The sequence below is a fragment of the Argopecten irradians genome, chromosome 14 (assembly GCF_041381155.1).
Source record: "Argopecten irradians isolate NY chromosome 14, Ai_NY, whole genome shotgun sequence".
Lineage (NCBI taxonomy): Eukaryota > Metazoa > Mollusca > Bivalvia > Pectinida > Pectinidae > Argopecten > Argopecten irradians.
Genome location: NC_091147.1, coordinates 4,830,538 through 4,842,730, shown reverse-complemented (window position 1 = coordinate 4,842,730; position 12,193 = coordinate 4,830,538). Strand labels below are relative to the sequence as shown.

The 12,193-nt window shown below is 38.0% G+C and overlaps 1 protein-coding gene across 1 annotated transcript in view; it reads right to left on the bottom strand.

The window, feature by feature from the left end:
• The window catches only part of LOC138307829 (sodium-dependent multivitamin transporter-like), a 34,172-nt gene extending 22,189 nt beyond the window's left edge, over positions 1–11,983 (bottom strand). The window contains exons 1-6 of the mRNA XM_069248734.1: positions 11,280–11,983; positions 10,856–10,924; positions 10,543–10,594; positions 9,246–9,313; positions 7,458–7,538; positions 4,196–4,269 (exon numbers count right to left, since the gene is read on the bottom strand). Of these exons, the coding sequence (XP_069104835.1) occupies positions 4,196–4,269; positions 7,458–7,538; positions 9,246–9,313; positions 10,543–10,594; positions 10,856–10,924; positions 11,280–11,774 (839 nt within the window). The 5' untranslated portion in view covers positions 11,775–11,983. The remainder of the gene's footprint in view (positions 1–4,195; positions 4,270–7,457; positions 7,539–9,245; positions 9,314–10,542; positions 10,595–10,855; positions 10,925–11,279) is intronic.
• Between the last annotated feature and the right edge of the window lie 210 nt (positions 11,984–12,193).

Genomic DNA, 12,193 nt, shown 5'->3' with positions numbered 1-12,193 from the left:
TTAGCATTACGTTTATTAGATCAGACCAAACCAGATAAGGCAGTCATTCTATCGAAACCATCAATGTCGCATTATGCACTTATCATATGTGTCGAAGGAAAGGTATGGCTATGCAGAAAGCAGAGACATTGGCAAGATGAATAGTTATCGTACGGAGACAGTCTTGGTTTGTGTTTTAATGTAGGGACACCATAAATAAACTCACGAACATGCGCACGACAACCACTAACCACTAACACTTAGTCCATCTGATGGGATTTAAAGACGGTGTCCTGTGTGGGGATGCCTTGCCTTGCACGATAAAAACCCCTCTGCGGTCTTTCGATGAAGAGTAGGTGTGATAACGCCGGCCCAGAGGATAGGTATAGGATATAGCTTAGATATTTTTACATAGATAAATTAGAAGGGCTTCAAAATAATAGATTATATAAACCAAATTGATAGGCTAGGTTCCTTCCTTTCCCCCTGCTCTTGATGAGTAGGGCTAGTTGCTGCTAGACGATGCCACGATAGGACCTTTCAGGATCTAGGAGTCGTCTTTCAAATCAATAGATATATAGGTTTAGCAGGCGACTCCTCACTCTATACTTCCCCAATATACTTTGCTCTTCCTACTCCATTTCCTATCTTTTCGCGTGCCCCAAAACGATATATATAGCGTGAAAAACTCTTCACTTCTTCACCGAGTAGCTCTCTCGAGCAGCGGAACTGGAAGGGAGTACTCCACAGGTGAGAGCAAACACCTTGCACGGTATTGGAGACTCGGGGCAGTGAGGATAGCCGATAGACCATGACGATAGAGGCGAGAGCGACGGGCACAGTTTGTTGGACACACCAGGTTGCATCGGTCCGTGCGCAGATGAAGTGGAGTGGACGCCGGAGAACGCCATGACATGCGACGAGCTATCCTCACAGAGCCGAGTGTCCTCTTCCGTATAAGCGTAAAGCTAGGCTTTCCCTCCGAGTAGACGAGGCGCGAGTACATCACCGGGTGCCCACATAATGCGTACACGTTATATTCATGGTGCATTGTACTGTTATTGATCCTGTATTGTGTTCTACTAATTGAATTAAATTATATAAATTAAAACGCAGCTCTTATGACGAGTATTTTATCAAGATCTACAGGAGCATCGCCAAATACATAGCTGGAACCTACGTACAATGATAAGAGATATAGGAAGACTGTTACAGCAGGAAGTCAAAAACCCTAATATATCTATGTAAATGTAATGATTTAGTACCTTTAAGCACAACAATCAACCATGAGAACGTTGTACTTTTAAGGCAATAACTTGTGTCGCAATGACTGACCAATGGGTGTCATTGAACGCGTTTTCCCAAATGATGACGGCTGTGTAAGAAAAGGTGAGATTTTATCGCGATGATTTAATGTCTAAATGAAGGAACAGCAGAATCAGGTGAACTTTGTGTGTTAGTTTTAGTTTAAAGTTGTATGATCTATAACTTTCGTTTTTTTTGTCATAGTGAAAACTGTTCAAGTACCCTACATATTTTTCTCTGTCTGTCTGAGTTTTAAACTTTCTAATTTTACCACTTTTTATATAATTGCAGTATTGGAAGTATTTTTAATTATAAAAGTAAAAAAAAAACTTTTTAACATGTACACGTGAAAAATAGGCTCGAAAGATGTCGAATCATTCCGAACTCGTCATGAGAGTTGTGAAACCAAGAGAAAATGTGACATTTTTTCATAAACAAAACATATAGTCGACCCCAGCAGACTGGATCTACAAAGAAAAATGCTCGCACATAACATTATTTGATCCACACAATATTTTACGGAAAAGTGTAGATGGGATGTTTCAAATATTCATTCTGTGGACATATACCAGCATGATTGCTCATATTAGGCAGAAGGAAAACGTAAACAAACACATGTGCGCTTTGGCTAGGTACCTGGCTCACCACATGCAGGTCGTGTCGAATGGCAGTCACGTGATACGATTCGGAATCCGACAAAAAAGTCACTGAACATGGCGGTGATTGATGGCGCTGTATTCAAAACCAGAAATATGCATGTATGATCCCTTGATTTCGGCTTTTTATAGACTGACATATGCTTTTGAGGAGCTAAATCGTCAAGTTACATGTCAATGGTCAAATATCAAATGCTTAAGTGATATATCGTAACAGTGAAATTAGCATGCTTAAAGTTAGACTTAAAATTTGAAATTAATTTTTAAGAGTATAAATAATGAAGTTGATTTTGGCTGATATACGACCTACTATGTTTGGTTGGTGACCGGAGTAGTCTCCCTAGCTCAGCTTTGCTCTCGCCCGAGCACATACATGTAACCTGCCTAATTTAGACAATAATATTGTATCAATTTTAAGTTAGTCATGTTAGTATTGTACTATCACAGCTGGGAAATGCACCTCCAATGTCTTGCTTGTACTCGTAATTAAGAGACAGATTACACTGGAGATCACCATGATAAGTGCCATATTTGTACTAAATTCGTTAATTCACTTGTGATACAATTGGTTAAAAATACATTATAATTTATCAGTAAGGGGGAATCCAGTCTCAAGGTACACATACAAACAACATAAAGATGGTTATTGTAATACTCAGTATCATACATACTATATTTGTTTGTTTGATTGAGTTTTACGGCCCATCGACAACTAATGTCATCTAGGGCCAAATTACATGGTAGGCATTAATATCAGTATACACAAGGACTGTATCTAAAAGATCAGGGTATACAAACTAAAACGTTGATTTAAAAATAGTTGCATAGGAGAAAATAGTTTGAGCTAAATGAGAAAACTCATGAACAATGTTGATGAAACGATGAGTGTTGCGCTAATATGATAAGATGAGAAAACGTTCAAATTTTGTTTAAAATGTCAATCTCTTTACGGTAACTGAAAATACGATTATGTCTCATGACATGGAATAAATTTTACATGTCGGAGACATCGTAATATGTATCTCGTATGTGTTTAAAATCAATACTATTCATTAAAGATGCTCCACCGCTGACAAATGGTATTTTTTCACTATCAAAAACAGGAACAGACGATTTAGTATTTTTCTTCAGTTACAAAAGTTACTTACTTTACACCATTACCACCATTGAAAAGTTTGAGCTTCTAATTTAACTTCAGGTTAGAAATATAAAAAACAATTAATTGCATCCCGAAAAAATTCCGTACCACTATATCCTATATGGAATGAAGTACTGAATGTGCATGCACCAAAGGCAAAATAAATTATTTTATATTATTTTTTGTGTTAATTAGACTATTATATACACGATTAAACACCAATTATTGTTCAAATGATGAATATCATTTATGCTCTGTCGGCGGTGGAGCATCTTTAAAACATGCTCCACTGTGAGAGGAGAATCACATGCATGGCATGTAGGAGGATCCTCCTCTCTCAATAGATAGGAATGTGTAAAATATGTGTGTCCAGTTCGGAACCGATAAAGAACAACTACCTATCTGCGGTCTCTCCGACTGGAAAGTTTAGGATAAAGTGTAGGTTGTATTTTAAACAGTTTATTGTTTATTTCGGTAGACCACCTTTGTTGCCAATGGTGTTTAATGGCTGACTGGATTGAAAGTTTGATGTCGGTGTAAGTTAGTTTCAAATATGTTTGTGCTAAGCGAAGAGCAGTCTTGGCTGCTTTATCGGCCTTTTCATTCCCTTTATACCCACATGGCTGGGAATCAAGAGATAAGTAATTTGAGTTTTAGAAGATAATCGGAATGTTCGGATCAAAATATTTTGGATCCATGAGTTTCTAGGTTATCTTGATTACAAAGCCTGAAGAAATGAAAGAGAGTCAGAACAGACATACCGTAGCGCTATGTATATGTAATGACATGGCAATATATATATTGTATTCATGTATATATCTTTATCAGATTTGTATGGCCAACTGAAGTTTGAATCATATTATCCAATAGCAAAATACTCAAAAGCAAAAATTGTGTGGTTTAGAGCGACATTAGTAATTTATCTTTAAGGTGTGCTTCGTAATTGCGTATGTTGTAGTTTTTACGGGATCAAATAAGAAAGGTTTCGCAGTATAGCTGAATGCATGTTATAATTCATGGCAGTACATGTTTTATTTAATTTAACTTTTAATAGCAATGCATACTTAAGGTACATGTGTTTACGCTCAGATATTTGAAAATAATGCTTATTATATACTTGAAGAACTCCAGCCTACGTCCTTTTGTCGCGACCTCAGTCAGCACATGGTGTGGTCCAACCAGGCTACTACCCTAACAAACAAACAACGTAAATTATAGTTTGATATCACACTACTAAGTGTAAATTAAGCAGGTTATAGCCGTCCAATGGGTATGTGGGTATAAATCATTCAAATAATTAGGAATAGTATGCTCGGTAATATGCAATCTGATTAAAAATAGTAATCCTTATTATCACCACGTTTGATAACGGAGTGGTTACAAGGATCTGTATTTTAATCAGATTGAGTAATATGCAATTGTATATTTCTAGGTATAACCTTTCGTATTTACTTTTTAGCTCACCTGGCCCGAAGGGCCGGTGAGCTTATGTCATGGCGCGGCGTCCGTCGTCCGTCGTCCGTCGTCCGTCCGCCGTCCGTCCGTCCGTCCGTCGTCCGTCTGTCCGTCAACATTTCCTTTAAATCGCTACTAGTCATAGAGTTCTGCATGGATTGTAACTAAATTTGGCCACAAACATCCTTGGGGGAAGGGGAACAGAACTTGTATAAAATTTGGCTCTGACCCCCCGGGGGCAGGAGGGGCGGGGCCCAATAGGGGAAATAGAGGTAAATCCTATAAATCGCTACTTGTCCTAGAGTTCTGCATGGATTGTAACCAAATTTGGCCACAAAGATCCTTGGGGGAGGGGAAACAGAACTTGTATAAATTTTGGCTCTGCCACCCCGGGGGCAGGAGGGGCGGGGCCCAATAGGGGAAATAGAGGTAAATCCTATAAATCGCTACTTGTCATAGAGTTCTGCATGGATTGTAACCAAATTTGGCCACAAACATCCTTGGTGGAGGGGGAACAGAACTTGTATAAATTTTGGCTCTGACCCCCCGGGGGCAGGAGGGGCGGGGCCCAATAGGGGAAATAGAGGTAAATTCTTTAAATCGCTACTAGTCATAGAGTTTTAAATGGAATGTAACCAAATTTGGCTACAAACATCCTTGGGGGAAGGGAAACAGAACTGGTATAAATTTTGGCTCTGGTCCCCCGGGGGCAGGAGGGGCGGGGCCCAATAGGGGAAATAGAGGTAAATCCTTTAAATCGCTACTTGTCATAGAGTTCTACATGAATTGTAACCAAATTTGGCCACAAACATCCTTGGGGGAAGGGAAACAGAACTTGTATAAATTTTGGCTCTGACCCCCCGGGGGCAGGAGGGGCTGGGCCCAATAGGGGAAATAGAGGTAAATCCTTTAAATCGCTACTTGTCATAGAGTTCTACATGGATTGTAACCAAATTTAGCCACAAACATCCTTTGGGGAAGGGAAACAGAACTTGTATAAATTTTGGCTCTGACCCCCCGGGGGCTGGAGGGGCAGGGCCCAATAGGGGAAATAGAGGTAAATTCTTTAAATCGCAACTAGTCTTAGAGTTTTGAATGGAATGTAACCAAATTTGGCCACAGACATCCTTGGGGGAAGGGAAACAGAACTTGTATAAATTTTGGCTCTGGTCCCCCGGGGGCAGGAGGGGCGGGGCCCAATAGGGGAAATAGAGGTTAATCCTTTAAATCGCTACTAGTCATAGAGTTCTACATGAATTGTAACCAAATTTGGCCACAAACATCCTTGGGGGAAGGGAAACAAAACTTGTATAAATTTTGGCTCTGACCCCCTGGGGGCAGGAGGGGCTGGGCCCAATAGGGGAAATAGAGGTAAATCCTTTAAATCGCTACTTGTCATAGAGTTCTACATGGATTGTAACCAAAATTAGCCACAAACATCCTTGGGGGAATGGGAACAGAACTTGTATAAATTTTGGCTCTTGCCCCCCAGGGGGCTGGAGGGGCGGGGCCCAATAGGGATAATAGAGGTAAATTCTTTAAATCGCTACTAGTCATAGAGTTCTGAATGGAATGTAACCAAATTTAGCCACAAACATCCTTAGGGGAAGGGGAACAGAACTTGTATAAAATTTTGGCTCTGGCCCCCCGGGGGCTGGAGGGGCGTGGCCCAATAGGGATAATAGAGCTAAATCCTTTAAATCGCTACTTGTCCTAGAGTTCTGCATGGATTGTAACCAAAATTAGCCACAGACATCCTTGGGGGAAGGGGAACAGAACTTGTATAAATTTTGGTTCTGGTCCCCCGGGGGCAGGAGGGGCGGGGCCCAATAAGGGAAATAGAGGTAAATCTTTTAAATTGCTACTAGTCATAGAGTTCTGAATGGAATGTAACCAAATTTAAACCACAAACATCCTTGGGGGAAGGGGAACAGAACTTGTATAAATTTTGGCTCTGGTCCCCCGGGGGCAGGAAGGGCGGGGCCTAATAGTGGAAATAGAGGTAATTCCTTTAAATCGCTACTAGTCATAGAGTTCTACATGAATTGTAACCAAATTTGGCCACAAACATCCTTTGGGGAAGGGAAACAGAACCTGTATAAATTTTGGCTCTGACCACCCGGGAGCAGGAGGGGCGGGGCCCAATAGGGAAATAGAGGTAAATCCTTTAAATCGCTACTTGTCATAGAGTTCTACATGGATTGTAACCAAATTTGGCCACAAACATCCTTGGGAGAAGGGGAACAGAACTTTATAAATTTTGGCTCTGCCACCCCGGGGGCAGGACGGGTGGGGCCCAATAGGGGAAATAGAGGTAAATCCTATAAATAGGGCCCAATAGGGGATTTAGAGGTTAATATTAAAATTCCTTCAGAAAAGAAACAATGAACCTGTATTCAGATCATTACTTGGCATAACAAACCAGGTGAGCGATACAGGCCCTCTGGGCCTCTTGTTTAATATTAAAATTCAAACTTCTTAGACCCGTTTCATAAAATTTCATATGAAATGAAAACTCATGTAAGATCCTATATTTTTAATTTCATTAAGCTTTATTCTCATTATGGGTCTATGAAAAAAATGTCCGTTCGTTTCTGTGTCTCTATACTTTACATTATAAACCAAAATTTTATTGCGTATAATGCTTAAAATCGAAATTGATTAACTCCGTTAGAAACTATTAAAGCATTAATATTGGTGTTTTACCTATTTTTGAAATAAACATATTACGTTGTGGTGTATTGATATCTTAGCCAGTAATTTAGTATGGCCAATGACTGCTGCTTTTAAAATTTTCCGCGAACACGTTCTTCATATATGACGTCATATATTCGACGTAGATTTGCTAAACTAACATAAACCTTCCAAAACTAGAAATATGTGTAACACATGATATTAACCTACACCAAAATAAGTATCCTTACCTTAATAAGAACTGATACTAAACCAATAAACATGACGCCACACTGAAATACGTCCGTCCACACAACACTTTTAATACCTCCCTGTAAATATAGATATAATATCATGACGCCACACTGAAATACGTCCGTCCAAACAACACTCTGAATACCTCCCTGTAAATATAGATATAATAAAATGACGTCACACTGAAATACGTCCGTCCTCATAACACTCTTATTACCTCCCTGTAAATAAAGATTTAATATCATGACGCCACACTGAAATACGTCCGTCCAAACAACACTTTTAATACCTCCCTGTAAATATAGATATAATATCATGACGCCACACTGAAATACGTCCCTTCAAACAACACTCTGAATACCTCCCTGTAACACTGAAATACGTCCGTCCTCATAACACTCTTTTTACCTCCCTGTAAATATAGATATAGTATTATGACGTCAGTGAAATACGTTCGTCCACACAACACTATTAATACCTGCCTGTAAATACAGATATAATATCATGACGTCACACTGAAATACGTCCGTCCAAACAACACTCTGAATACCTCCCTGTAAATATAGATATAATAAAATGACGTCACACTGAAATACGTCCGTCCTCATAACACTCTTATTACCTCCCTGTAAATAAAGATTTAATATCATGACGCCACACTGAAATACGTCCGTCCAAACAACACTTTTAATACCTCCCTGTAAATATAGATATAATATCATGACGCCACACTGAAATACGTCCCTTCAAACAAACACTCTGAATACCTCCCTGTAACACTGAAATACGTCCGTCCTCATAAACACTCTTTTTACCTCCCTGTAAATATAGATATAGTATTATGACGTCAGTGAAATACGTTCGTCCACACAACACTATTAATACCTGCCTGTAAATACAGATATAATATCATGACGTCACACTGAAATACGTCCGTCCAAACAACACTCTGAATACCTCCCTGTAAATATAGATATAATAAAATGACGTCACACTGAAATACGTCCGTCCTCATAACACTCTTATTACCTCCCTGTAAATATAGATATAGTATCACGACTTCAGTGAAATACGTCCGTCCCCACAACACTATTAATACCTGCCTGTAAATACAGATATAATATCATGACGTCACACTGAAATACGTTCGTCCACACAACACAATAATACCTGCCTGTAAATACAGATATAATATCATGACGTCACACTGAAATACGTCCGTCCACACAACGCTCTTTTCATTCCCAAGATACAGCATCACAGTAATATCGAGGGCTATCCACATACGAATATGCAATCAATATTAGATTATTTGTAGTTAAGCTGGCGTGTTTCTATTTTTGTCCTACCATTTGTTTTTGTGAAAAGCACTTGTAATTTTTACGCCCACGATAAATAATAACTCGACATTAGTAAACAATAGCAAATGTACTAACAATATGTACCCATCTCTGATGTTTAGGGAAACTAAGAACCATATTAAGTAACAAACCAGAAAATACGATACGTATTGTGCCCATATAAACTTGTTTATTATCATGTATTGTTTGTTTGAGTTTTACGGCCCATCGACAACTAAGGTCATTTAGGGCCAAACCACAAGTCAAGTTTTAATATAAGGATATAAACAACGATTACAATCTAAAGAGTTAGGATAAGAAAAAAGGCAAGTAAGAACTAAAAACAGATTGTAAATGTTGAACTTATTAATTAAAGATTTGCATGGGATAAACTAGTTTTGGCTAAAACACACGAGAAAACTCATGCATAATGTTAATACTTACAATTGTTGTGTATATAGTACAAATGAATCCGATCACGACGATTGAAACCCACAGAGGTATATCAGCCACTGTCACAAAAAGACAACGATTATAGAAACCCAGATATATCCAAGCCAAGCAAAGGAAAAAAAGTAACAATAAGTATAAACATTATTTAATACTTTCCTTTACTTCATCAGTACTTTAAATTCGAAATTACTTTGGACTTTGTTAATTGTGGTCTTTGTTTTATAGAAGTTTATTTAATATTTTATTGATATTGATACGATAGACGTGTTTGATCGTTGAAAATAGTCGTCCGCTAAAACACTGTTCTGTCTCTGTGCATGTGGTGTCATGCTAGATTGCCTCTCTGGGGTACATCAGATAAAGATCTCAGGCAGTCAAAATGATATTGTTTATTTTAATTTTTTTTTTTTGCGAAAGGGTGGGTAATTTTATGAATATTTATTAGAACCGCAGCAAATGCGGCCTATGGTAACAGGTGTTAGTAAACGAAAGTGCTGCTTGATGTGAAATGAATCGAATATAATCCAGATAGCGGTTATATAATAATTTATATGTGTTTGGCCGGTACAAAAAATATTTGTTTGATGAAATATAGGACGTTAATTTATCAAACAGACAACCAAACGCCCTATTAACAGCCAGGGTCATATCAGAACGGCATCCCGTGTATGTAGAACGCGGTGCATGTTGTGTCGTCTTGTATAGTGGAATCCTTGTCCTTTTTATAGTGCTATATCAATGAAGCACCCCAACCAGTCACATTATACAAATAGTTATCCATTTCGTCACTTACTTTGAATGACAATGTAAACTTTATTTCCATTGTATTGTTACATATATGGAAGTTTCCAAAGTTGATCAGATGCTTGGAATATCGTGACCGATGCAAGAGTTTGAATGACACGCCGCTTGAAGTTTACACAAAACAAATCTGTTAAGCACTGTCTAAAGTCAATGTTGATAATTTGTAGTAGAATATCGCTGACAGGTATCTCTTAGTGTATGTTTTTAAATGGTTGGTGTCACTTAATCATGGTGAAATCTGGTAAACGGGATAGGACTGTGACTTCTTATATCTCGTGCGCAGTTGGAATGTTTGTTTATGGTCGCAGTTGGAATCTGCGCATAGCGGATGTACACAAAAAGAAAAAAATCAGTGAATACAGGAATCTTACTTCCGTATGAGCATCAACTATATTTGTCTTTGATTAAATATCTGACACGAGTGAAATATGTTTTGAAAGCATTCCGCAAAGGGATAGTTATAATGCCTATGTTCAGTTCTTACCTGTTTGAAGGGCCAAGGCTGGAGCAAATAGTGTAATACCCATATAAAACACCTGGCAATGCACAATCATTAAAATGTTACTATTTTTGACATATTCTGATGTGACGTCCTCATTTACTTGGAAAACCATTTTGGATATTTGGTAAAACTTCAATTGTATGCTATTATTTTGTCATTTAAATAAAATAACACCGCCATTCTAATAATGGTCGTAAGAAAGGAAATGACCTTAATAACTCGTCTAGACATTCGTCCAATTACTGATTTATAAATTATTAATTTTATTTTTCTCTCCGTCTGCATAGCAACTTACCGTCTGAAGTATCCCGATCACTACTCCAAGTGTCCGAACGCCTTTAGACTTAAACCTCATTTCTAGATACTTAACGAAATTAGACACATCGCTCAATTCATAAGTTATAATACACACTTATAATATATATGTATATATTCTAGAAATTTTGTATGGAGCGACAGATTTTCTACCATTCGAAATATTGCAATGTTAAAAGATAAAATGACAGAAAAAGAGAAAGGATAAATATTTATAGGCTATGTTACTCAAGCATATGGGCGTTAATGCAAGTTTAATTTACAGGTATTTTATTTTCTCATGCGGAAATACTCATATGGTTGTTGAAAGTCATGTGACGCCATGGACATTTCAGATTATGTTTCTAATTTTGACTTTTCCAAACGATATAAAGGGAGTAAAACATTTTGAGAATTAGTCTTACCTCATATGTACTTGACAATTGCATGGGATAAAGAAGAGGGATTATTGTCAAACTTGCGATAATCATCGAAATGCAATACGCAATACCGGCAAAGATAATCCTAATTCCGTACACATAAATATCAGCAGGAACTCCCAGTATTCCGATCGCAGAAATAGACGTCACAAAATTAGACATGGCCACTGGTATTATTTGAAGGCGCCGGTTCCCGAAAAAGTAGTTTTCCATTGACGGGTTTTTGTTGGTATAGTAACCATAGTAAAAACCGATCCCCAAACAGATACAGAGGAAGATGGTGATAACGATGTAGTCGGCTAAGTGTGGATCAGGTGGCGGGACAAAAGAGACATCCATCTTTACCTGCACTAAAATCTGGTCTGCCTTCACCGTGTAAAGTATACTTATATATACCGTGTTACATGACATACTCTCTTTCTTTGTTAATGCTATTAGAATATGTATAACGGTCAGCTGTGCATTAGATGTATTATTCATTCAAATATTGACTCTTGCTGGAAGATGATAATAATACAAGATCTACATAAAGGAGTCCGAGTGTATTACACATTATTAGCTCTTTATATGTGATACGAACAAAAACTCGTCAGTGAAATCTATCAGGTCAGGAAGTTAACCGTGTGACTGTAAGAGGCATGGCGCATGTCGGCCCGTTTCGACCCAAAAGTGACCGTTTTCAAAATCCAAAAAATATATATCACAATATGAAGGTTCTAAATACATATACTTCACATCTGATCTATAAATGATTTGACTTGGGATAAAGTAATTTTTCAACTGCAGTAGATAATTCATTAAATGACCACAAATATGCATCATCGTGCGATTTGTGACTTTTACTAAAATGCAATTGTTTACATAGAGCGCATCAGAGGACCAATTTTTACTATGGTTCA